Source organism: Macaca mulatta, chromosome 10 (assembly GCF_049350105.2).
Source record: "Macaca mulatta isolate MMU2019108-1 chromosome 10, T2T-MMU8v2.0, whole genome shotgun sequence".
NCBI lineage: Eukaryota > Metazoa > Chordata > Mammalia > Primates > Cercopithecidae > Macaca > Macaca mulatta.
Window position 1 is genome coordinate 65,692,533 of NC_133415.1, and position 22,579 is coordinate 65,715,111.

At 40.4% G+C, this 22,579-nt stretch overlaps 1 protein-coding gene across 4 annotated transcripts in view; it reads right to left on the reverse strand.

The window, feature by feature from the left end:
* Positions 1–1,244: 1,244 nt before the first annotated feature.
* The window catches only part of ZNF133 (zinc finger protein 133), a 29,523-nt gene continuing 8,188 nt past the window's right edge, over positions 1,245–22,579 (reverse strand). Inside the window, exons 3-6 of one of the 4 annotated variants that reach the window (XM_015149550.3) lie at positions 21,136–21,214; positions 12,790–12,916; positions 11,886–11,981; positions 1,245–3,164 (exon numbers count right to left, since the gene is read on the reverse strand). In XM_015149550.3, coding sequence (XP_015005036.2) covers positions 1,420–3,164; positions 11,886–11,981; positions 12,790–12,916; positions 21,136–21,138 — 1,971 coding nt within the window. In that variant the 5' untranslated portion in view covers positions 21,139–21,214 and the 3' untranslated portion in view covers positions 1,245–1,419. Of the gene's footprint in view, positions 3,168–11,885; positions 11,982–12,789; positions 12,917–21,135; positions 21,215–22,579 lie in introns of all 4 variants that reach the window. The other 3 variants (XM_015149549.3, XM_028828158.2, XM_015149551.3) reach the window with 3 other exon arrangements.

Genomic DNA, 22,579 nt, shown 5'->3' on the forward strand with positions numbered 1-22,579 from the left:
CTTACCATAAATAGTAAATTGCAGAACTGGAAGTTGCTCTGGGTGACTTTGTGCATCTAAACATAGAAAAGATAAGGTAAAATACAGCATAAATGACAGAAAAAAGGTACTTCTGTATAGGACATTGACCATAAAAGGCAAGTTGCAGAACTGGAAGTTGCTGTGGGTGAGTCAGTGAGTGGTGAGTGAATATGAAGGCCTGGGACATTACTATACACTACTACAGAAGTACATACTATACCCTTAGGCTACACTCAATTTATTTTTAAACTTTTCTTACTTCAATAATAAATCAGCCTTAGCCTACTGTAACTTTTAACTTTATAAGCTTTAAAATTTTTTACTTTTTGACTCTCTTGTAACTTAGCTTAAAACAAAAACATTGTACAGCTGTACAAACATATTTTTCATTTTATCCTTATCCTATACGCTTTTTTCTATTTTAAAAATTTTAATTTTTTTTTTTGTTGTTGTTAAAAACTGTAAGACACAAGCACACACATTAGCCTAGGTCTATACAGGGTCAGGATCCATAGCACTGTCTTACCCACCTCTGTATCTTGTCCCATTGGGAAGTCTACAATGCCACTAGGTGACAGGAATTTTTCAGCTCCATTATAATCTTACCAGCCCACCATTGTATATGCAGTCCATCGCAGACAAACATTATGCACTGCCTGACTGTAGTTACGGAGGTGCTGATGAGGTGGTATAGCTGGGGGTGGTTGGAGATTATCCATTTTCTTGGTGGTCTGATATGGGTGTAACTGAGATCCAAGGCTCTGCTTGGTCACAGCTGCAAGACCAGGCCCTGGGACTGGAGTGCTGAGGACAACGTATTGGTGAGAGGGCCCCCGATGGAAGGACCAGGGACTAAAAAAGTCTGAGAAATGTAACAAAGGTAGTCAGGGGTAAAGGCAACAACAGAGATGTTTGAAAGCTGGGAGGAGAGAAGCAGGAAAGGGGGCTGTCAGAGCCAAGGGATGGGGGTAGCTGCAGATGGAGCTGGACTAGAGGAAGTCACATTTTCTGGAAGATCCCCTCCCCTCCTGTGAAATCTCTTTACATAGTTCCTAGATTCTCTCCCCATACAAAGGACCAGTCTTTCCAATAAATCTACAAATGATTTGGTTCTTGTTTTCCGAGGAAATGAATTCCTGTGGAATAGCGGACTTAAGGGTTTCAGATGTCTGTATCATTCCCTATCCCTGTTATAGATGAGTGAATGAAGGACACAGGCACAGTTACAGATGTATAAAGAAGCCAAGTTTATTACAACCGAAGGCCACAAAACATGGAGAAGACTTAGTGTGGGGAAAGTAAACAGTTAAACGCCCTTTGACCACTTACAGAATGCATTTCTCTATTTCATCAAAGTGTCAACATTCTGACTGTTAGTCCTTGTCCCCATCTTTGCCTTCAGAGAGAGTATAAGGAATCGGAAGGTTGCCCCGCACACGGCTCAGGGTCAGGATGCGGTGGCAGTCTGTGGTGCACAGACTTGGTCTTCCTGTGTCTGCTGAGGTGAGACTTGAGGCTGAAGCCCTGCCCACACATCTTGCACACATACGGCTTCTCCCCCTTATGTGCCATTTGATGTAAGGTGAGGTGTGACTTTTGGAGAAAGCCTTGGCCACACTCTCTGCACACACAAGGCTTCTCTTCCAAGTGAGCCCGCTTGTGTGTGATGAGAGCTGACTTATTGCCAAAGCCCAGTCCACACTGCCTGCACATGTAGGGCTTCTCCCTCGAGTGCTTCCGCTTGTGCCTGATGAGACCGGCCTGGTGGCTGAAGCCTCGCCCGCACTCCCGGCACACATACGGCCTCTCCCCTGAGTGCGTCCTCTGGTGTGCAACAAGGTTTGACTTCTGGCTGAAGCCTCGCCCACACTCCCCACACACCATGGGCTTCTCCCCTGAGTGCGTCCTCTGGTGTCTGATGAGGTTGGATTGCTGGCTGAAGCCCCGGCCACAGTCCTTGCACACAATGGGCTTCTCCCCTGAGTGTATGTTCTGGTGTCTGTTGAGGTGTGACTTGAGACTAAAGCCTCGCCCGCACACCCCACACACATACGGCTTCTCCCCGGTGTGCGTCCGCCTGTGAGAGATGAGGGTTGAATTCTGGCTGAAGCTGTGCCCACACACCCCGCACACGTAGGGCTTCTCCTTTGAGTGCGTCCTCTGGTGATTGACAAGGGTGGTCCTCTGCCTGAAGCATCGCCCACACTCCTTGCAGGCGTAGGGCTTCTCACCAGAGTGCGTCCTCTGGTGGGAGATGAGGTTTGACCTGTCGCTGAAGCCCAGACCGCAGTCACTGCACACGATGGTCTTCTCCTCCAGGTGTGTCCTCTGGTGTCTCACGACAGCCGACTTCTGGCTGAAACCTTTGCCGCACTCCCGGCACACGTAAGGCTTTTCCCCGGAGTGTGTCCTCTGGTGTATGATAAGGTTTGACTTCTGGCTGAAGCCTCGCCCACACTCACTACACATGTAAGGTTTCTCGCCGGAGTGTGTCCGCTCGTGTATGATTAGCGTTGACTTCCTGTTAAAGCCTCGTCCACACTCGCTGCACACAATCGGCTTCTCCCCCGAGTGTGCCTTCTGGTGTCTGGCGAGGCTCTTCTTTAGGCTGAAGCCCTTCTCACATACCCCGCACACGTAGGGCTTCTCCCCTGAGTGTATCCGCTGGTGACTGAGCAGGTTTGTCATCTTGCTGAAGCTCAGTCCACACTCTCCACAGTTGACTGTTCCAAATCCTAAGACTTCTATCCTCTTCAGCAATTTGTCTGTTTCCTCAGGGTTCCCCGTCGGCGCTGGGCTGGCTTCTAACTCCACCCCTCTGAGGCTGTTCCGAGAGGTGACTGGCTGCCTCTGGGGTGGCCTGGAGAACGCTCCCAGAGTCCTTTTCTTTGTTCGTCCAAACAAAGGCCTGGCGCCTTCTCCCCCGGGACCTTCTGCTTCATCACTCCAGGGTCTCCCCTCAGAGGCTTGTGGCTGCTTCTGCTCGTCCCCTGGGCCCGGATCCCCAGGCTGGACGTCACCTTCTGTACACAAGCATGTGAAGATCCAGGGGGGATGATTACACAGCACATGCTGCATGGGGAATTTCTGACTGGAGAAACCAGGTGGGCAGAAAGGATCAAGGTAGAGTTCTGGCTCTGGATCTGCTGCAGAGAGAAAAGTGTGAGTCACAACTGAGTTCTCAGTGGGCAGCCTGAGCAATCAGCGTAGTCACATCCCCTCAGTTTCAAAACACTTACGCCTTAAGTGCCATCCAACTGGGACTTCCTTTACATGGCCTCCTCTCCAGCCTACCACTACTTCTCACGTCTTCCATTACAATCTAGAAAACCCACTGGTAAGACCTGTTCTACATATCAGACTATACAAGCATCCCTGGCATTTTTGGGTGTGTAAATAGGGCCAGTATGGAACAGTTCCCCTTCACCTTCAATACAATGAATTATCTTCTAACTCACAACCACCCACAATGAGATAAATCACGTCCACAAGTACTTTTTTCTGTGATGGAAAGATGTCTAACACTAGGACCCACGTGGAAACGTCCTTCCTTATTTCCCTATGAGGACAGGGGGATGGACTGAGAAAGCAGTTACTTGGAGTGAACAGAGAAGCCTTGGTACAGGGAGGAGCATGAGAGGCTAGTGAAACAGCATGTGACACACCCGAACTGCTGTCTCCCCACTCAAAAAAGATTTGTTAGATTACTCTATGCCAGAATTTCTAGGAGGCAGTACGCTTTCAGCAATGGACAACACAGAGCCTGGGCCCCCAGTGACTTAAAGGATGCTCCCTCCTAGCACCCCCAACCCATTTCCATAATTAGTGTAAATAAAATGTTCCCCAAAAATCAGTGTAAAAGAAGAAATTTCTACTTATAGTACCTCTTGTGTAGGAGATGTCAACATTGATTATATTGTTTTATCACAACAGGGTCTAGTCAGCTGAAGGCAATCAATGACCAGGCAATATGAGTAACCAGGTAGAGATCTCAATGGATGTACCCGAACGCTTTTTTCTTGACCAATGAACAATCAAGCTTATTAAAAGTGTGTACACATCCACATTCCAGAATTATGCCATGCTACACGAAATGCTACTTTTCAATCCTAATTACAATGAGCAGAACCTCCTTTTCCTAATACTTAAAAATTCCTGACTCTTCCTACTCAGCAAACTGCCTAAGTGAATGTCTTCCCTTCTGTGTTTCATTGCCTGGCCAGTAAATACGCTCACCTTTTCTCCTTTCAGTAGCTCTGGTGGCCTTTACCTCAGGCTTTGATGACAGAAGGGGGAACCAACAATCTAACCTGATGCCACCCTCTCCCCACGCCAGTGCTGAGCAGCTCCTGCAGAGAAAGCCTGCGCTTCCAGCCCTTATACTCAGGACAGGTGCCCGGTGGTCCCTCAAGTCCCCTTCTCAGCAGTAAATCCTAGCTGCTTTCACTGAGTTCTCACTAAGTGTTTTGGTTTAATCTAGGTTGTCTGAGGTTCCACAACTCATAACTGATTTTGTGTTTCTATTTCTGGCCAGCAACTTCCTTGAGATTATGGAAACGAGTTGGGTTGTTGTCAGATTTGATTTATTGGCTGTTTTGTTTCTCTTGAATACGACAGGAGAAGGAAGCAACCGCTTATATCTCCTTGGCTTACCTTCATACATATTAGGGCATAGTCATGGGTAAGTAGGACTTTCAGCAGTAAAAGGAACTTCTGTGTCTGTCCTGAGTTAAGCACAGTGACTATGATTTTGACACAGGTAATACCTCTCACCCACCCTTATAAAAACCAAGGCTTCTGGTATGTCGGCTTATTACAGCCCTAACTGCTGTGCCTATTTGTAAAGTGGCAGGCTTTTATTTACACAAAATGTATTTCAGAATTACTGAAGCGCCTTCAGATAAATCTCAATTCAACATGGTTTTAATATTTATATGGAGTGACAGAAGAAAAACAAAACTTTAAGTCTCCAGTAGTCAATTTTTTCAGTTGGTCACCAAATCTGCCATTCTGTGTATACACTAGGAATAGTCTGAGAAGAAATTTTAACACAAAATATTACCAGGTTAATTAATTTGTTTATAAAGTATTTTAAATCTAAGGTACTCCTGTACTGATAGGTTTGTAGAGACTAATGGGTACTGACACAAATTTAAAATTTAAAAACTCGAGAATAACAAAATTAAAAAAAAATCAGGCCAGGCGTGGTGGCTCACGCCTGTAATCCCAGCACTTTGGGAGGTTGAGTCGAGTGGATCACTTGAGGTCAGGAGTTTGAGACCAGCCTGGCCAACATGGTGAAACGCTGTCTCTACTAAAAATATAAAAACTAGCTGGGTGTGGTGGTACACACCTGTAATCCCAGCTACCCAGGAGGCTGAGGCAGGTGCTTGAACCTGCGTGGCGGAGGTTGCAGTGAGCTGAGATTGTGCCACTGCATTCCCGCCTGGGCAACAGAGCAAGAGTCTGTCTCAAAAATAAATAAGCAAATAAATAAATAATAAATAAATAAAAAGTAAAATTGAAAATTGAACTCCTAATGATTTAAATATGCCAGTTTCTGCAGGAAATCTTTCTTGCTGCAGCTGAAGTTCTGGCTCTGAAGAAAAAAGTTTAGCTGTGAATTAAGCCAGGCACCTTGGTTATTAGGTCACACTACAAGAAAGAAATGTGAGGCACTCAGGGCTTATAGACTACAGTATGTAAATGACCTTACTAGCTGGTATGTAACTGTAAAGGGTGGAATCAATATTTCAAAATAAGGTAAAGCCTGTAAATTAGACAGATGCAATGTCTTTTCCCTTATTTTATCAGTGTAAATATAGCATTAGCATAATATTCTAGTGATATAAAACTTAGTTCTGATATGTAGGCTTTCTCAAAGAAAGTTTAACTAATCTAAACTTCCAAGACTAATATATAGGTTCAGCATCCCTAATCTGCAAAATTCAAACATTTGAAAATCTTTAAGCACCAACATGCAGCCACAAGTAGAAAATTCCACAGCTGATCACATATGACAGGCTGCAGTCAAAACACAGGCACGTAAAACTCAGTTTATTCAGCATCCTTAAAGGAAAAATATAATTACCTTCAGGCCATGTGTATGAGGTGTACACAAAACATAAATGAAATTCCTGTTTAGACTAGGGTCCTACACCCAAGGTATCTCATTATGTATTTGGTAATATTCCAAAATGCAAACCAACCCACCAAACAAAAAAAAAAAACCCCAAATCTGAAACACTTATGGTCCTAAGCATTTTGGATAAGGGATACTCAACCTACACTGATTTTAAAAATCAGTATATTGCATTCATAAATATTCAAGATTAGGCAAATGTAGATATATGTGTCCAACTAGTATCTTATAATTTACAGACAGTGCCAGAAATTATGTGAATCTACAATTACTTTACTCAAAGTAAATACCAGAAATGGCATATTTTTCAGGCAATTTTTAACTTAAGACTGATTATGTTGTTTTTCAATTTCTAAGATCTCTGTTAGGAAATCATTATAAGAATAAATATTCTTGTTAAAAAATTCAAAAACAAAACTACACAAAGTGTTCCCATGCAGTAATTTTACTTGTATTTTTGCCTAAACTAATGAGATCAGCCTTATGTTAATTATTTGAGACTGAAACTTAAAACTTTAAATACCATCTATCAACACTATATATGCTTAAAAACATGTACAATTATTTAGCTTGCCAATAAACAGAAAAAAAAGCTTAAACTTGACAATAATACTGGTAACTAAAAAAGAATTATAACTTGGTGTATTTCTGTCCTCCATATGAAAAATAACTATTTTTTGTCTTCTGTATACTCAACTTAGAAATACAAGCTCTATTTTTACTTCACCAGATTTTCAATTTCTCATTCTTTATTTTTAAAATTTTTTACAGATAGGATCTCTCTCTGTGGCCCAGGCTGAAATGCAGTAGTACAATCATAGATCACGCAGCCCAAACTCCTGGGCTCAAGCAATCCTCCCTCCTCAGCTTCCTGAGTAGCTGGGACTACAAGCACATACCATCTCATCCTGGCTAATAATAATAAATTTTTTAGAGACAGAGTCTTGCTACATTGCCCAGGCTGATCTTGAACTCCTGGCCTCAAGTGATCCTCCTGCCTTGGTCTCCCTCAGCCTCCTGAGTAGCTAGGAATACAGATGCAAGCCACAGCTCCTGGCTTTAATTCTCATTCTTATGCTTCTGTGTTACCTTTTACCAGGCTTCTTAGTCAATTTAAATAACAAGGATTATTCACTTCAGGAGGGTATATAATTCTTCATAATTATAGTAACTCCTGTTACTTTTAAAAAACTAATTAATTTTTAAATTGACAAAAAATGTGTATATTCATTGTGTACATTTTGAAATATATATACATTGTGACATGGCTAAATTGAGCTAATTAACATATGTATCACCTCACATACCTATCATTTTTTGTGGTGAAAACACCTAAAATCTACTCTTAGTGATTTTCAAGAACACAATATATTGTTATTAACTGTGGTCATCACGTTATACAATAGATCTCTTGAACTTATTCCTTCTATGTGAAAATCCTTTGACCAACATCTTCCCCAACCACTCCCATCCCCTCGTAACCACCATTCCATTCTCTGCTTCTATGAGTCCAACCTTTTTAGACTGCACATATAAGTAAGATTGTGTGGTATTTGTCTTCTGTGGCTTATTTCACTTAACATAACATCCTCCAGGTTCATCCATGTTGTTGCAAATGATTCTGTTACATTTATTGAATTAGCATTCTGATCAATGAAACAGCCAAGAAAATTCAATGCTTTTCTTGTAACTAGCCTATTTTGAGGATTCTGATATTGCCTGTCTTAAATCCAAGTCCCAAATATAGAATAATGAAACTGTTAAGATGTATTTTACACCTAGAACAGTCTTCTTCCCATTACACATATATTTTGGGTTTCCAAGACAGCTTCCTGGGCAACCACAATGACTTGCTCCTTGGATTGTACAGCATTTTTTTAATGTGCTCAACATCGTTGCGAGAGCTGCTGTTTTTCTTTAAATTAAAACAAGGATTAAAAACAAGAGAAAAAAAGATAGGTTTCACTTTAAGACAATGATAGGTAAGCTGCTTGTTATTAATATAAATGTTTCGGTAATTCTATACTTTTCAGATTGAGAAAAACACATATTTGTGTAAAAGTACAAAGGTTAGGGTGTACAGCATTTTCCCAGCCTCCACCTGCCAATTCTAGAATGAACACACAGGTCAGATAATGCCCCTACATCCTCTCCTTCTCTGTCCAACATTCCCTCCATGTCCTTGGCTAGACCTATCTCTGTTGTCCCTTGAGAGGAAGATTTCTATAAGATTCCCTCAAGTAGATAGACAGCTTCTTCCTCTTATATCTCAGCACTACAGAGTGGGATGAATGTCCTTGTTTTGTAATGTGGCTTCCACACCAGTACCTACCATACTTCTTTTAGGATCACCCACAGGCCTCCTGGTTTCACACATTGCCTTGAATATTTGATCACCCACCAGCCTCACATCCTCTCCACACCAGTACCTGTGAGCACTCTCAGGGTGCTCCATAGGGCTGAGCCTCTGGCTAAGACTCCAACTTCTTAGCAACACTGACCTCACCTGCACTGTGAACGCTGTTCACAGACACTGCACAATCTTCACATTCTCTCCTGTGTACATTCCCTTCTCTGACACAGCCTTTTCTTCTATCTTCTGACTCACTTTGCTCAAGCATCATGGGCACATTGGTTCCTGACCTTATTTGGGGCTCCAATCCATGACCTTTCAGCTTAAACACCATCATACTTTACTCCTTCATACAACTGAGATCCAATGGACTTATATATCCAACTGACCTTTTATGGAACAACAGATTCAGTGGAGAGTCTATGAAACCACTATGGTGCTCTCACAAGGATGCTGTTATGGGCTGAGTTGTGTTCCCCCCAAATTCTTATGTTGAAGCTGTAACCGCTAATGTGACTGTATTTGGAGACAGGGCCTTTAAAGAGGTAATTGAGGTTAAATGAGGTCATAAGGGTGGGCCCTAATCCAATGGGGCTGGTGGCCTTTTAAGAAGAGGAAGAGACAACCAAGATGTGTGAGCATAGAGAAAGGGCTATGTGAGGACACAGGGGGAAGGCAGCCATCTATAAGTTCAGGAGTGAGGCCTCAGAGCAACCAAACCTGCTGACAACTTGATCTTGAACTGCTGGCTTCCAGAACTATAACTAAATGAATTTCTGTTGTTTAAGCCACCTGGTCCCTGTTACTTCGTGACGGTGGCCCAAGGCGATTAATACAGATGTTTTACTTCCTTTGCCCTGACCTTCCTTCTTTCCTAGCGCTGTAGTAAAACACCTACTCATCGGCCTCAGTCAAGCCCTGGGCAAGTCTCATGAAATTTATCAGTTATTAAGTAAACATGAAAGGCCAAAGTCCCTATTAAAAATTAACACCACTTGGTTTGACAGCAAATGCAACACCAGCTATATGCTGCTGCTTAAAAGCAAAACACCCAAATGACATTGTTTTCATTTTAAAATAAAAGGATGAACAATAAAATAGAAAAGTATGCACAAGAAAGTATGGTGCTAAGACTAAAAAGAAATAAAGAGGAAGTTAAAGGAAAGAATAGCTCATGGAACTAAGAGAATTTCAGTATTAAAAACTTCATTAATGAGCAAGATAAAAATATCCTAAACCTTTACATACCTAATAGAACAATAAAGTAAAATATAACACAAAAACTTAGAAATAAATGGAGAAGTTGATATAAATTACAAGGACTGTGGAGAGTTTTAGAATTCCTTCTAACAGATGAACAGTAAGGACACAAGCTAGTTGAAAAACAGCAACAATTTATATTATGTATGCTACAGTCCCTCAACTCGAAGACAGAATTAATCAATTTAATAAAAACAAGAGGAGAAAATTTCTTACCCAGAAAAAGAAAATATATACTTCTGTGCAAACATTTATAAAATTGCCAAAAGAATTTTAAAAATTAAAACACATATATAATTTCTTAAAGTTATCTATGCCTCTGTCATTTAAGAATAATGCAAAGTAGGATGAAAAATTCTCAGCAGCTCCTTGTCCAACCCTCCCCAATTCTATCCCCACAGAGGTAACCACCAGTAATAGTGTAACCACTAGTAATGGTAAGTAACAACAGAGTTCTATGTTCACATAAACATATGGATATATACTCTTTCATATACTTCTCTTTAACAACAAACTCAACTGCGTAATATACAAAGTCCTGTAACTTTTTCACTTAATAAGGTATCCACTTAGTATCTGATTTAAAGAAGATACAGCAAAATTTGATTATATTTAGTGAACAGATAGGAAATCTCACCACAAAGAAAAGTGTAGTAAAACTGAATGGAAATTGCAGAACTGACAAATAAGTGAAATGAAGGATTCACTGGCCAGAGCTTAGCATATTGGAAATGACAAATGAGACAGTAAACTGGAAGACAGACCAACAGAAATCATCCAGTCTAAAGAACAGAGAGAAAAAAAGATTTAAAAATACGGAAAGGATCTATAACCTGTGAGATTATATAAAAAGGACTAATATATATGTGCCTATAGTCCCAAAAGGGGACAGAGAGAATCAGGAAGATAAAAACATGTAAAGGAAGAATGGACTTCAGGCAGTCACATCACTGTGAAACTGCTGAATACCAAAAGTCCGGCGAAAAGTAGCCAAGGAAATAAAGGTAAATTATGTTCATGGTGACTTCTCCATCAGAAACAGGGACAGGCAGAACAATGGAATGTTATCTTTAAAGTGCTGAAAAAATAACCAAAGTAGAATTCTACATCTAGTGAAGATACACTTCAAGAATGAAGGCAAAATATAAAGACACTTTCAGGAGCAATAGAGAATACATTGCCATCTGTACCATAAGAAATGCCAAATGAAGTCCTTAAGGTTCAAGAAAAATAATACAAAAGGTAAACTCAGATTTTCAAAAAAAAAAAAAAAAAAAGAAAATGATAAATTATCTGGATGAGTTAAAGACTATTTTTTCTCTTAATTAAAAAAATACATGGTAGAAAACAAATCCATGTGAGTATTTAAAACCAACATTTTAACATTGTAATACGGAGTGTATAATACAAATGACAACTATAGCACAAAGGATGTTGGGAGGAGGGGGTGATTGGAATTGTGCAATTGCAATGCTCTTACATTTTATATTTTACCCAGATTAAGTATTAAGAGAATATAAAAAGTTAAGGCTATGTCTTATACTCCCTTAGAGCACGGGCCAGCAAACTTCTTCTTAAAGATAGTAAATAGTTCAGGCTTTGATGGTTAAGAGGCAAAATTAAGGATATTATATAGATATTTATGTAACATTATAAAATGTAAAAGCCATTCTCGAATAGCTCACAGTCTTTTTAGAATTCCATTTCAATTTGTCTATTGGCTTTTTACATTTCTTCCTTCCACTGGGTTTGCCTTCTTTCTTTAGGTCACAGTTGTTTCCATATTCTTGATGATCTTTTGTAAAAACACTAACAAGAGAAAGAAGCCCATGACTATAAAAGAGAACTGAGTGAGCCAGAGAGGAGAAACCCAGTGGGAGGAAAAACAGCTTCCTAGCGGAGGAAGGAGACAAGAGACACCAGGAAAGCCCCATCCATACTCGGATGAAGATGGAGATCTGGAAGGGAGGCCGTGTCAGGCAATCTAAACAGCAGCCCGGGAGGTCAGGGGAACAGCTTTCCTCCCCAGCACCTGAGCAACGCCCCCTCTCCCCCAGTCCTCTGAGCTGCTGAGCTCATGTCTCATCCACCCAGTGTTTTCCCACTCACCTGGACAGGTAGCCGGTGAACAGTTTTTCTCCTCTCTCCAGGTCTCTTTCCCTTGCTCCAGCTGGGTGATGAGTTCTGGTTTAGAAAATGAAATTCCTGCTCACAGGAAAAGAAAATAAGGTAACTAGGTTATGGGCTCAAGAGCCCATTCAAGAATTCAGAGCCAAACAGCCTAGGAAACTTCAGAGGTAGTACAAAGCCCTGAGTTGGAAGGGGTGGGTGGGGCTCTCAGAAATGGAAGGGATGAGTGGGCAGCGAACTCAGATAGTACACTGGGCTGGACGCGGTGGCTCAAGCCTGTAATCCCAGCACTTTGGGAGGCCGAGACCGGTGGATCACGAGGTCAGGAGATCCAGACCATCCTGGCTAACACGGTGAAACCCCATCTCTACTAAAAAAATACCAAAAACTAGCCGGGCGAGGTGGCGGGCGCCTGTAGTCCCAGCTACTCGGGAGGCTGAGGCAGGAGAATGGCGTGAACTCGGGAGGCGGAGTTTGCAGTGAGCTGAGATCCGGCCACTGCACTCCAGCCTGGGCGACAGAGCGAGACTCTGTCTCAAAAAAAAAAAAAAAAAAAAAAAAGAGAGTACACTGATTCTATTTCATGCCGGGTAGATGAACACTCCTCTCATTTAAAACAAGTTAACATAGGATGAGAACCCCAGTCTGAGAAAAAAGGGCTAGAAATGCAGAGTAGCACACACAATACACATATGTACACATACAACAAAATCTACTCATTTTCGACTCTGCAAAATCAGACCCTCCCCGGGAAAACAGGAATAAAATGTCGTTGCTTTTTAGTCCAACCCAAAGGTCAAGTAATAAAGCAAGATGGCTGCTTCAAGCATAGCCTAAAATTCCCAGCAATAAGAATGGGAATCCTCACAGATATCAGGCTTACCCAGTGAGACCAGGTTGCTGTAGTTCTCCAGCATCACCTCTCTGTACAGAGTCCTTTGAGCAGGGCTCAGCAGCCTCCACTCATCCTGGGTGAAATCCACAGCCACATCCCTGAATGCCATGTGTGCCTGTAACACAAAACCGAGCCCTGCTCACTCAGAAGCCAGCCTTGCCCGTGGCTGGGTGAGGGGCAGGCAGAAGGCTGCCCTGGGGGAGGCAGGTGAGATATAAAGATCCCTGCCTTTGACAGTGACCCTGGTGCCCTGTGTTCCAAGACTTTTAAATCCCTGTCTCTGTCCAGCCAGTGGCATTTGTGAACCCATACAGTCAAGGTCCTGGGGGGCCACACAGGGTATATGTGCATGAAGTGGAGTCCCTACATTTTGGGAACTTTAAATCTAGGCAGTCAGAAGAGCAAGCAACATATAAAATGTAAGCAACAATAAAGGACAGCAGATTTTCTGAGTTTAAAGAATTTAAAAGATCAAATAATCCACTGTAACTCAGTAATTCCTCAAAATCCTATGGCTTGGCTTTCTCGAGCCTGATGGTCACAAGCAGAGAGTAGTGAAGTACTGGAATCATGGTGCCTGGGTTTCAGACCCACCTCCGCCACCAACTAGTATCCCAGTTTTCTTACCTGTGAAATGTAGAGAACAGTTCATTAAACTTCCAGACACAGACTGTGAGTGCTCACCATGGAGCTTCTCGGCCACAGTCCAAAATTTCACCTTTGCACCCTATTCTCATGCCCCTGCCCAGTTTTATTCTTTTAATTTTCTTAGCACTATTTCCAAATGGAGGACAAACTGGAATAGAGATTAGAAAGGGTTTTCTAAGACAGGGTCTGGCAACTTGGTCTTGGAGAATGGATTGGAATCAAGGGAAGAAGAAAGTGCTAGGAACTACAGATGAGGCATGTGGGGAGCAGGGACAAGGACATTATGAGCAAAGGAAGACAAAGCCAAAATGTAGGCAGGGATGGCTCCCTAGGAGGAATAAAAGCCACCTATTGGTAGAATCCAGAACTTTGTCATCATCTCACACTCAAACACCAACTATTAAAAAATAACTTCCCATTCTTTCCTCCCCCTAGATCCTGGCAGTGACCATTTTGCTTTCTGTCTCCATTATATATGTGATTATTCTATGTGGCTACAATAAGTGGAATCATATACATCCTTTTGTGTCTGACTTATTTCACTTAGCATGTCTTCAAGATTTAGCCATGTAGAAGCATGCACTCAGAATTTACTTCCTTGTTAAGGCTAAATAATACTCCATTGTGTGTATATACTACATTTTGTTTATGCATCTGTTAATAGACATTTGGTTTGTTTCTAGCTTCTGGCTATTCTTCCATGCACATGGTTGTATAAATATTTGTTGGAGTCCCTTCAGTTCTTTTGGGCATACACTCAAAAGTGGAATTACTGGATCAAACAGCAATTCTATAGGAACCACCATACTGTTTTCCACAGCAGCTGCACCATTTTGCATTCCCACCAGCAACGCACAAGGGTTCTATTTTCTCCACATCCTTGGCAACACTTACTGCCTTCTAGTTTTGGGTTTTTTTTTTTTTTTTTAAAGTAATAGCCATACAAATGGGTATAAGGTGGTATCTCATTGTGGTCTTCATTTGTATTTTCTTAATGTGAGTGATAGTGAACATCTTTTCAGGTGCTTATTAGCCACATGTATATCTTTGCAGAAATGACTATTCAAATCCTTTGTCCATTTTTAAGCTGGAGTGTTCTTTTATTGTTGTTAAGCTGTAGGAGTTTATATATTCTAAATATTAATCCCTTATCAGATATGTGACTTGCAAATATATTCCTTTCCTTTGATGAATGAAAGTTTTAAATTTTGATGAAGTCCAAGTTTGCTATTCTTTTCTTTTATTGCCTATGTTTTGGTGTCATTTCCAAGAAATAATCACCAAATCCAATGTTATAAAGATGTTCACCTATGTTTTTATCTACAAATTTTATAGTTTTCACATTTATGTTTAGGTCTTCGATCCATTGTCAGTGCATTTGCATATACGGTGTTAGGTAAGGGTTCAACTTCATTCTTTAGCATATAAATATACAATTTGCCCAACAGTGTTTGTAGAGTATAGTCTTTCTCATATTGAATGGTCTTGGCACTCTTGTCAAAAATCATTTGACTATATATGCAAGGGTTTATTTCTGGGCTCTCTATTCTGTTCTATTTGTCTATAAGTCTGTTTTTATGGCAGTACCACAGTTTGGGTTACTGTTGCTTTGTAGTAAATTCTGAAATCAGGAACTGTAAATCCTCCAACTTGGTTCTTTTTCATGATTGTTTTAGGTATTCAGTGTCCGGTGAGATTCCATATCAAGTTTAAGATGAATTTTTCTATTTCTTAAAAAAAAAATGTTATTTTTATAGGGATTACATTGACTATGTAGATTGGTTTGACTGGTATTATTATTTTAACATTTTAACGGCCGGGCACAGTGGCTCACACCTGTAACCCCAGCACTTTGGGAGGCCGAGGCAGGTGGATCACCTGAGGTCAGGAGTTCAAGACCAGCCTGGCCAATGTGGTGAAACCCCGTTTCTACTAAAAATACAAAAATTAGCCAGGTGTGGTGGCAGCGCCTATAATCCGAGCTACTCAGGAGGCTGAGGCAGGATAATCACTTGAACCTGGGGGATGGAGGTTGCAGTGAGCCAAGATCGTGCCACTGCACTCTAGCCTGGGCAAAAGACCAAACTCCATCTCAAAAAAAAAAAAAAAAAAAAAAGTTTTCCATTCTACAAACATGTGATGTCTTTCCATTTATTTACATCTTCTTTCTTACAGCAGTATTTTGTAGTTTTCAGTGTATGTCTTTCATCTCCTTGGTTAATTCCTAAGCATTTTATTCTTTTTTTTTTTTTTGAGATGGAGTCTCGCTCTGTCGCCCAGACTGGAGTACAGTGGCCAGATCTCAGCTCACTGCAAGCTCCTCCTCCCGGGTTTACGCCATTCTCCTGCCTCAGCCTCCCGAGTAGCTGGGACTACAGGCGCCCGCCACCTCGCCCGGCTAAGTTTTTTGTATTTTTTTTTGTAGAGACAGGATTTCACCGTGTTAGCCAGGATGGTCTCGATCTCCTGACCTTGTGATCCACCGGTCTCGGCCTCCCAAAGTGCTGGGATTACAGGCTTGAGCCACCGCGCATTTTATTCTTTTTGATGCTATTTTAAATGAAACTGTTTTCCTCATTTTCTGTTAGGATTGTTCACTGTTAGTGCATAGATATGCAACTGATTTCTGTGTGTTGACTTCATATATTAGTTCTAATAGGTTTGTGTGTGTTTAGTCTTTAGGGTCTTCCACATTTAAGATCATACCACCTGAAACTGAGATAACTTCACTTTTTCCCATTCAGATGGCATTTGTTTCTTTTTCTTGCTTATTTTCTCTGGCTAACACTTCCAATACTCTGTTGGCTATAAGTGGCAAAAGTGGGCATTGCTGCCTTATTGCTGATGTTGGAGCCTTCAGTCTTTCACCATGGAGTATGTTAGCTGTGAGATTTTCACATATGGCCTTATTATATAGTGACTTCCTTCTATTTCTAGTTATTTTCTATAAAAGGGTGCTAAATTCTGTCAAATACTTTTCTGCATTGAGATGACCATGGTTTTTTGTTGTTGTTATATGTTTCATCTGTTAATGTGATATTTTATATGCATTGATTTTTTTTTGGGGGGGAGGGCCGAGTTTTTGCTCTTGTTGCCCAGGCTGGAGTGCAGTGGCATGATGTCAGTTCACTGCAACCTCTGCTTCCTGGGTTCAAGCAATTCTCCTGCCTCAGCCTCCTGAGTAGCTGGGATTACAGGCATGTGCCACCATTCCTGGCTAATTTTTTTGTATTTTTAGTAGGGATGTGTTTTCACCATGTTGGCCAGGCTGGTCTCGAACTCCTGACCTCAGGTGATCCACCCACCTCGGTCCCCCAAAGTGCTGGGATTACAGGCGTGAGCCACTGTGCCCAGCCATATACCCATTGATTTCTGTATGTTGAACAATCCTGCATTTCAGGAAAAAATTCCACTTGGTCATGGTGTATAATTCTTTTCAAATGCTGCTGAATTCAGTTTGCTAGTATTTTGTTGAATTTTTTTGCAACAATGTTCATAAACGATGTAATTTTCTTGTAGTGTCTTTGTCTGGTTTTGGTATCAGAGTAATGCTGGCCTCACAGAATGAGTCAGGCAGTGTTCCCTCCTCTTCAGTATTTTTGGAGAAGTTTGAGAAGAACTAGTGTTAGTTCTCTAAACGTTTGGCAGAATTCACCAGCAAAATCATCAGGTCCAGGAGGCCCTGATTCTTTGTCAGGATGGTTTTGATTACTGATTCAATCTCCTCAGTAATTATACACTTATTCAAAATTTCAATTTCCTCATGGTTCAGTCTTGATAGGTATTGCATTCTAATAATTTGTCCACTTCATCTAGGTCATCGATTTGTTGGCACACAATTCATAGTACTCTTGTACAATCCTTTTTACTTCTGTAGAAACAATAGTAATGTCCTCACTTTCATTTCTGATTTTAGTAATTTGAGTTTTCTTATTTTCTTAGTCAATAAAGCTAAAGGTTTGTCAATTTATTTAATCTTTTCGAAGAACCAACTTTAAGTTTTGTTGCTTTCTGCTACTGTCCTTCTATTCGATATTTTATTTGACTCTGCTCTAGTGTTTATTATTTCCTTCCTTCCGCTAGCTTTAGGTTTAGTTTGTTCTTCTTTTTCTAGTTCCCTAAGTTGTAAAATTAGGTTATTCTTTGGAGACTTTGCTTTCTAATGTATTTCAGCTAAAAATTTCCCTCCTAGCACTTTACTTCATCTCATAAGTTTTCCTATGTTGTGTTTTTGTTTTCACTTGACTCTAAGTAAGGTCTAATTTCCCTTATAGTTTCTTCCTCTACCTACTGGTTTAAGAGTATGTTCTTTAATTTTCACGTTTGTGAATTTTAAAATTTTCTTTCAGTTATTCGTTTCAAGCTCAACACTTTTTATGATATCAGTCTTAATTTGTGGCCTAACATGTAGTCTACCCTGCAAAATGCCCCATGTGTACTTGAGAAGAATGTGTATTCTATTTTTGTTGGGTACAATGTTTGGAATATGTCTATTATATCTATTTGATTTACGCCTTGTTCAAATCTTCTATTTCTTTACTTTTTGTCTTTCTTATTGTTCTATCCATTATTTAGAGTGGGGTACTGAAATCTCCAATTATTATTATAAAACTTACTTCTCCCTATAATGCTGTCCATTTTTCTTTATATATTTTATGGGTCTGTTATGAGGTGTATGTGTATAATTTTTATATCTTCTTGCTGTATTAAATCTTTTGTATTAATGTCTTCCTTATCTCTTGTAACCTTTTTCAATTTAAAGTCTATTTTTTCTGGTATTAATGTAGCCACTTCTACTGTCTTTGGTTACTATTTGCATGAAACATCTTTTTCCATTCTTTTACTTTGAAACTATTTGTGCCTTTGGATGTAAAGTGAGTCTCTTGTAGACAGCATACAGTTAGATCTTTTTTTTTTAAATCCACTATGCCAAATTGTTTTAGAGTTTAAAGCATTTACACATAAAATAATTACTGATAAGGAGGTACTGATTTCTGCTATTTTGCTTTTTGTTTTCTACATGTCCTACAGTCTTTTATTCTTCATTTCCTGTATTACTGTCCTTTTTTTTCTTTGTTGATTTTTTTAATGCAACTTTAAAATTCCCATCTCATTTGCATTTCTCTACATCCTACAGCTATTTTCTTTGTGGTAACCAAGGGGATTACATTTAATGTCCTAAACTTTAAAAACTCAAATTTGAACTCATCAGCTTAACTTCAATAGCATATAAAAACTGTGTTCCTATACAGCTCCATCTCCAACTCATTATTGATGTCACAAAATTACATCTTTATGCACTGTGTGGTCAAACACATAGATTTTTTTTTTAAATGCAGTAGTCTCCTAAGTCTCATATAGAGAACAAAAAGTGAAGTTACAAAGCACAGTCACAGTAATACAAGTTTATATTACTACCTGTGTATTAATTTTTAATGGAGAACTTAATTTTTTCATATGGCTTCATGTAACTGTCTAATGTCCTTTTATTTCAACCTGAAAGACTCTCGTTAATATTTCTTGTAGGGTAGGTCTAGTGGTTGTAATCTCCACCAACTTATCTGAGAATGTCTTAATTTCTGCCTCAGTAATGAAGGGCAGTTTTGCCAGATATAGAATTCTTGGTTGGCAGGCTTTTTTGTTTGTTTGTTTTCTTTTAGCACTTTGAATATATCAACCCACTGCCTTCTGGCCCGAGAGGTTTTTCATAAGAAATTTGCTAATAATCTTATTGAGGATCCCTTGTACGTAGCATTGCTTTTCTCTTGCTGCTTTCAAAAATCCCTCTGTCACCTGTGGCTTTTGGTGCTTTGATTACATTGTTTCTCAGTATGAGTCTTTTTGAGGTTTTCCCACTTGTAGTTCATTGAGCTGCTTGGATGTTTATATTCAAGTCTTTCATCAGACTTGGGAAGTTCTCAGCCATTATTTCTTCAAGCGATCTCTCTGTCCCCTTTTCCTCTTCTCCTTCTGGGAATCCCATAAAGGGGTAGTTGATCCACTTGATAGTATCCCATAGTTCCCTCAAGCTCTGTTCACTTTTCTTTAACCTTTTTGTCTGTGTCCCTTAGACTTGATAATTGTCCTCTCTCTTGGTTTGCTGATTCTTCTGTCTGCTCAAATCCATTTCTGAATCCCTCTAATGAACTTTTATTTTTAGTTGTACTTTTTAGCTCCAAAATTTATTTTTGGTTTATTTTTATGTTTTCTATCTGTTTATTGATATTTCCAGTTTGTTCTTACGTTGTTTTCTTGACTTTCTCCACATCTTCCTTTAACTCTTTAAGATGGCTGTTGTAAAGTCTTTGTTTAGTAAGTCCACTATCTGGCCTTTGTCAGGGATGTTTTCAGTTTATTCATTTTTTTCCCCTTTGAATGGGTCATATTTTTCTCATTCTTTGTATGCCTTATGATTTTTGTCAAAAACTAGACATTTAAATCTTATAAAACAGCAACTCTGTAAGTCAGAGTCTCCCTTCTGTTTGTATTTTCGTTTTTTTTTAAATATTGATGTAGGGTGTCCCTATGCTAGGAATTAGTCCGAGGTGTAAGCTTAAAGTCTTCTCAGGTCTTTTCTGAGCCCATGCCTTTCCATGGGTATACCTTCTACATTCCTCCATATGCAGCTGTTTTTCAATACATTAGTCCTCAAATATTTGGCTCTCAAAGGGGAAAAAGAGAACTTCAGTGGGGGAAAATAGACTCTGGCTACTTAAATCCCCTAAAAGCCACTTTAGCCAGTGGGGGTTGCAATTGGCTGAAGTAGCTTTCAGGGGATTTAAATGGACCACCTCTGTGATCAGAAACAGCAATTAACAATTAGAACACACATCCTCAATATTTGGAGTAAAGGGTCCTTATTGTCCACCATGTGTCCCACAAGCCATGTAGAAGCTGATCCAGGAATACAGGATAGCTACCTGCCATAGGGCTGGCAGGGTGGATGATAGGTAGCTGCTACTATACTAGGAGCTAAAATTAGCTGTGACTTACCCTCTATACTTTCTTCCATCTGGGAACTGGAGGCCTTCAACTAGACTCCGGAGTTCCAAAATAGGTACACCTGACAGATTCTGCCAGTATAATCATATGTACTTTCCATTCCATTACTGTGATGTTACTCTCAGGCAGTAGAACTTTTGAAGCTGAACAAAGAAATGCAGACTCTAGCCGGGCGCGGTGGCTCAAGCCTGTAATCCCAGCACTTTGGGAGGCCGAGACGGGCGGATCACGAGGTCAGGAGATCGAGACCATCCTGGCTAACACGGTGAAACCCCGTCTCTACTAAAAAATACAAAAAACTAGCCGGGCGAGGTGGCGGGTGCCTATAGTCCCAGCTACTCCGGAGGCTGAGGCAGGAGAATGGCGTAAACCCGGGAGGCGGAGCTTGCAGTGAGCCGAGATCGCACCACTGCACTCCAGCCCGGGCGACACAGCGAGACTCCGTCTCAAACAAAACAAAAGAAAAAATGCAGACTCTATCTCAAACTGTAGAATTGTGTGTTGTTCAGTTAACTACTGGGTGAATAACTGTGTCATGGGTTGTGCAGAAAGCGATGCTGAGGCAGGGAAGCCAGTGAGAGGAATTGGAGCTGAACTCTACTAGGCACCAATAAGGCAGTCAGGGTAAGAGAAGGGGATGTGTCCGTCCTGTTACAGCCAGTAATGGAGACAGGAAACACTCACCATTCCCCCTGGCTCTCCGGGACCCTGTGGCCTTTTTTCCTTGTCTCCCTAAAGAAGGATGATATCTCAGAAGGTAGATCTGGGTAAGGAAAACAGAAATGAGATGGTGTCAGGTGGAAATGCTGTCCTCATGAGTGAAGCAGGGCCTGCTCTTTAACCCCACAACTGGGGGAGCAGTGGCATAATGGGGAATGTATAAAGCAAGGAAACAATACTGCTTGGAAACAGCAAAGGAAAAGAAAAACAAGCAAGAGAGGGTAATCCAGGGTCTTGCAAAACAAAAGAGAAAAACAAAACAACAACAACAAAATCCCAAAGGACGCACCACCTCTCCATCCCCTGCAATCCAGTAAAGAAACTGTACCTTGCTACACTGGCAGAAGCATTTTCCTGAACTATGGAAATCTCAAGAACACTAGAATCTGACAGTTCTGTTTACAGAAATGCAGACATGCAAACAGTTGTAGTCTATTAAAAAAATGAAAATAAGAATCTAAACAATTCAGCTAAAGAAAATTCCACCAAAAAAAAAAAATGAGGCAGAAAAAAAATTAACAAAACCGTAACATTAAACTAAATTAAATATCTTCAAACAAACATTTTGGGATATGAGATATCATCATGAGTTAAAAATTCAAGAACTAAGAATAGAAATGGACAAAAAAAGTAAAGAAACAAAAAGATTTCAACAAACTTTTGAAAGAAACCAAAGAAAAAGACAATATTATATGAGAAATGAAGACGAACTTATAAGACACTCAAGGAGAATAGATTGAAATGAAAACATAATGAGCACTTAGTAATAGCCAGAAAACAAGAGAATGAAGTGAAATAAGAAGTAAAAAGGATCAGAAAGAAGCTGGATAGGAAACCAGACAAAGAAGTAATATTCATATAATTTGTTCCTAGATACCGAAACAATGGAAATATTTAAAAGTATAATGTAAGAAAACATTTTAGGCCGGGCGCGGTGGCTCAAGCCTGTAATCCCAGCACTTTGGGAGGCCGAGACGGGCGGATCACGAGGTCAGGAGATCGAGACCATCCTGGCTAACACGGTGAAACCTCGTCTCTACTAAAAATACAAAAAATCATTAGCCGGGTGAGGTGGCGGCGCCTGTAGTCCCAGCTACTTGGGAGGCTGAGGCAGGAGAATGGCGTGAACCCGGGAAGCGGAGCTTGCAGTGAGTCGATCGCGCCACTGCACTCCAGCCTTGGCGATTGAGCGAGACTCCGTCTCAAAAAAAAAAAAAAAAAAAAAAAAGAAAACATTTTAAAAATAGATTACCTGAATCTAAATATGAAAGGGCCTATGGGATATGAGGGAAAGGTTGACTCATAACCACCAACTCAAAGACACTAGAAAAACTATTAGACTTTAAAGAACAACAACAGGAATCCAAAGTGACTCTAAGCAAAAAATATGAGTTCTACCAGAGTTTTT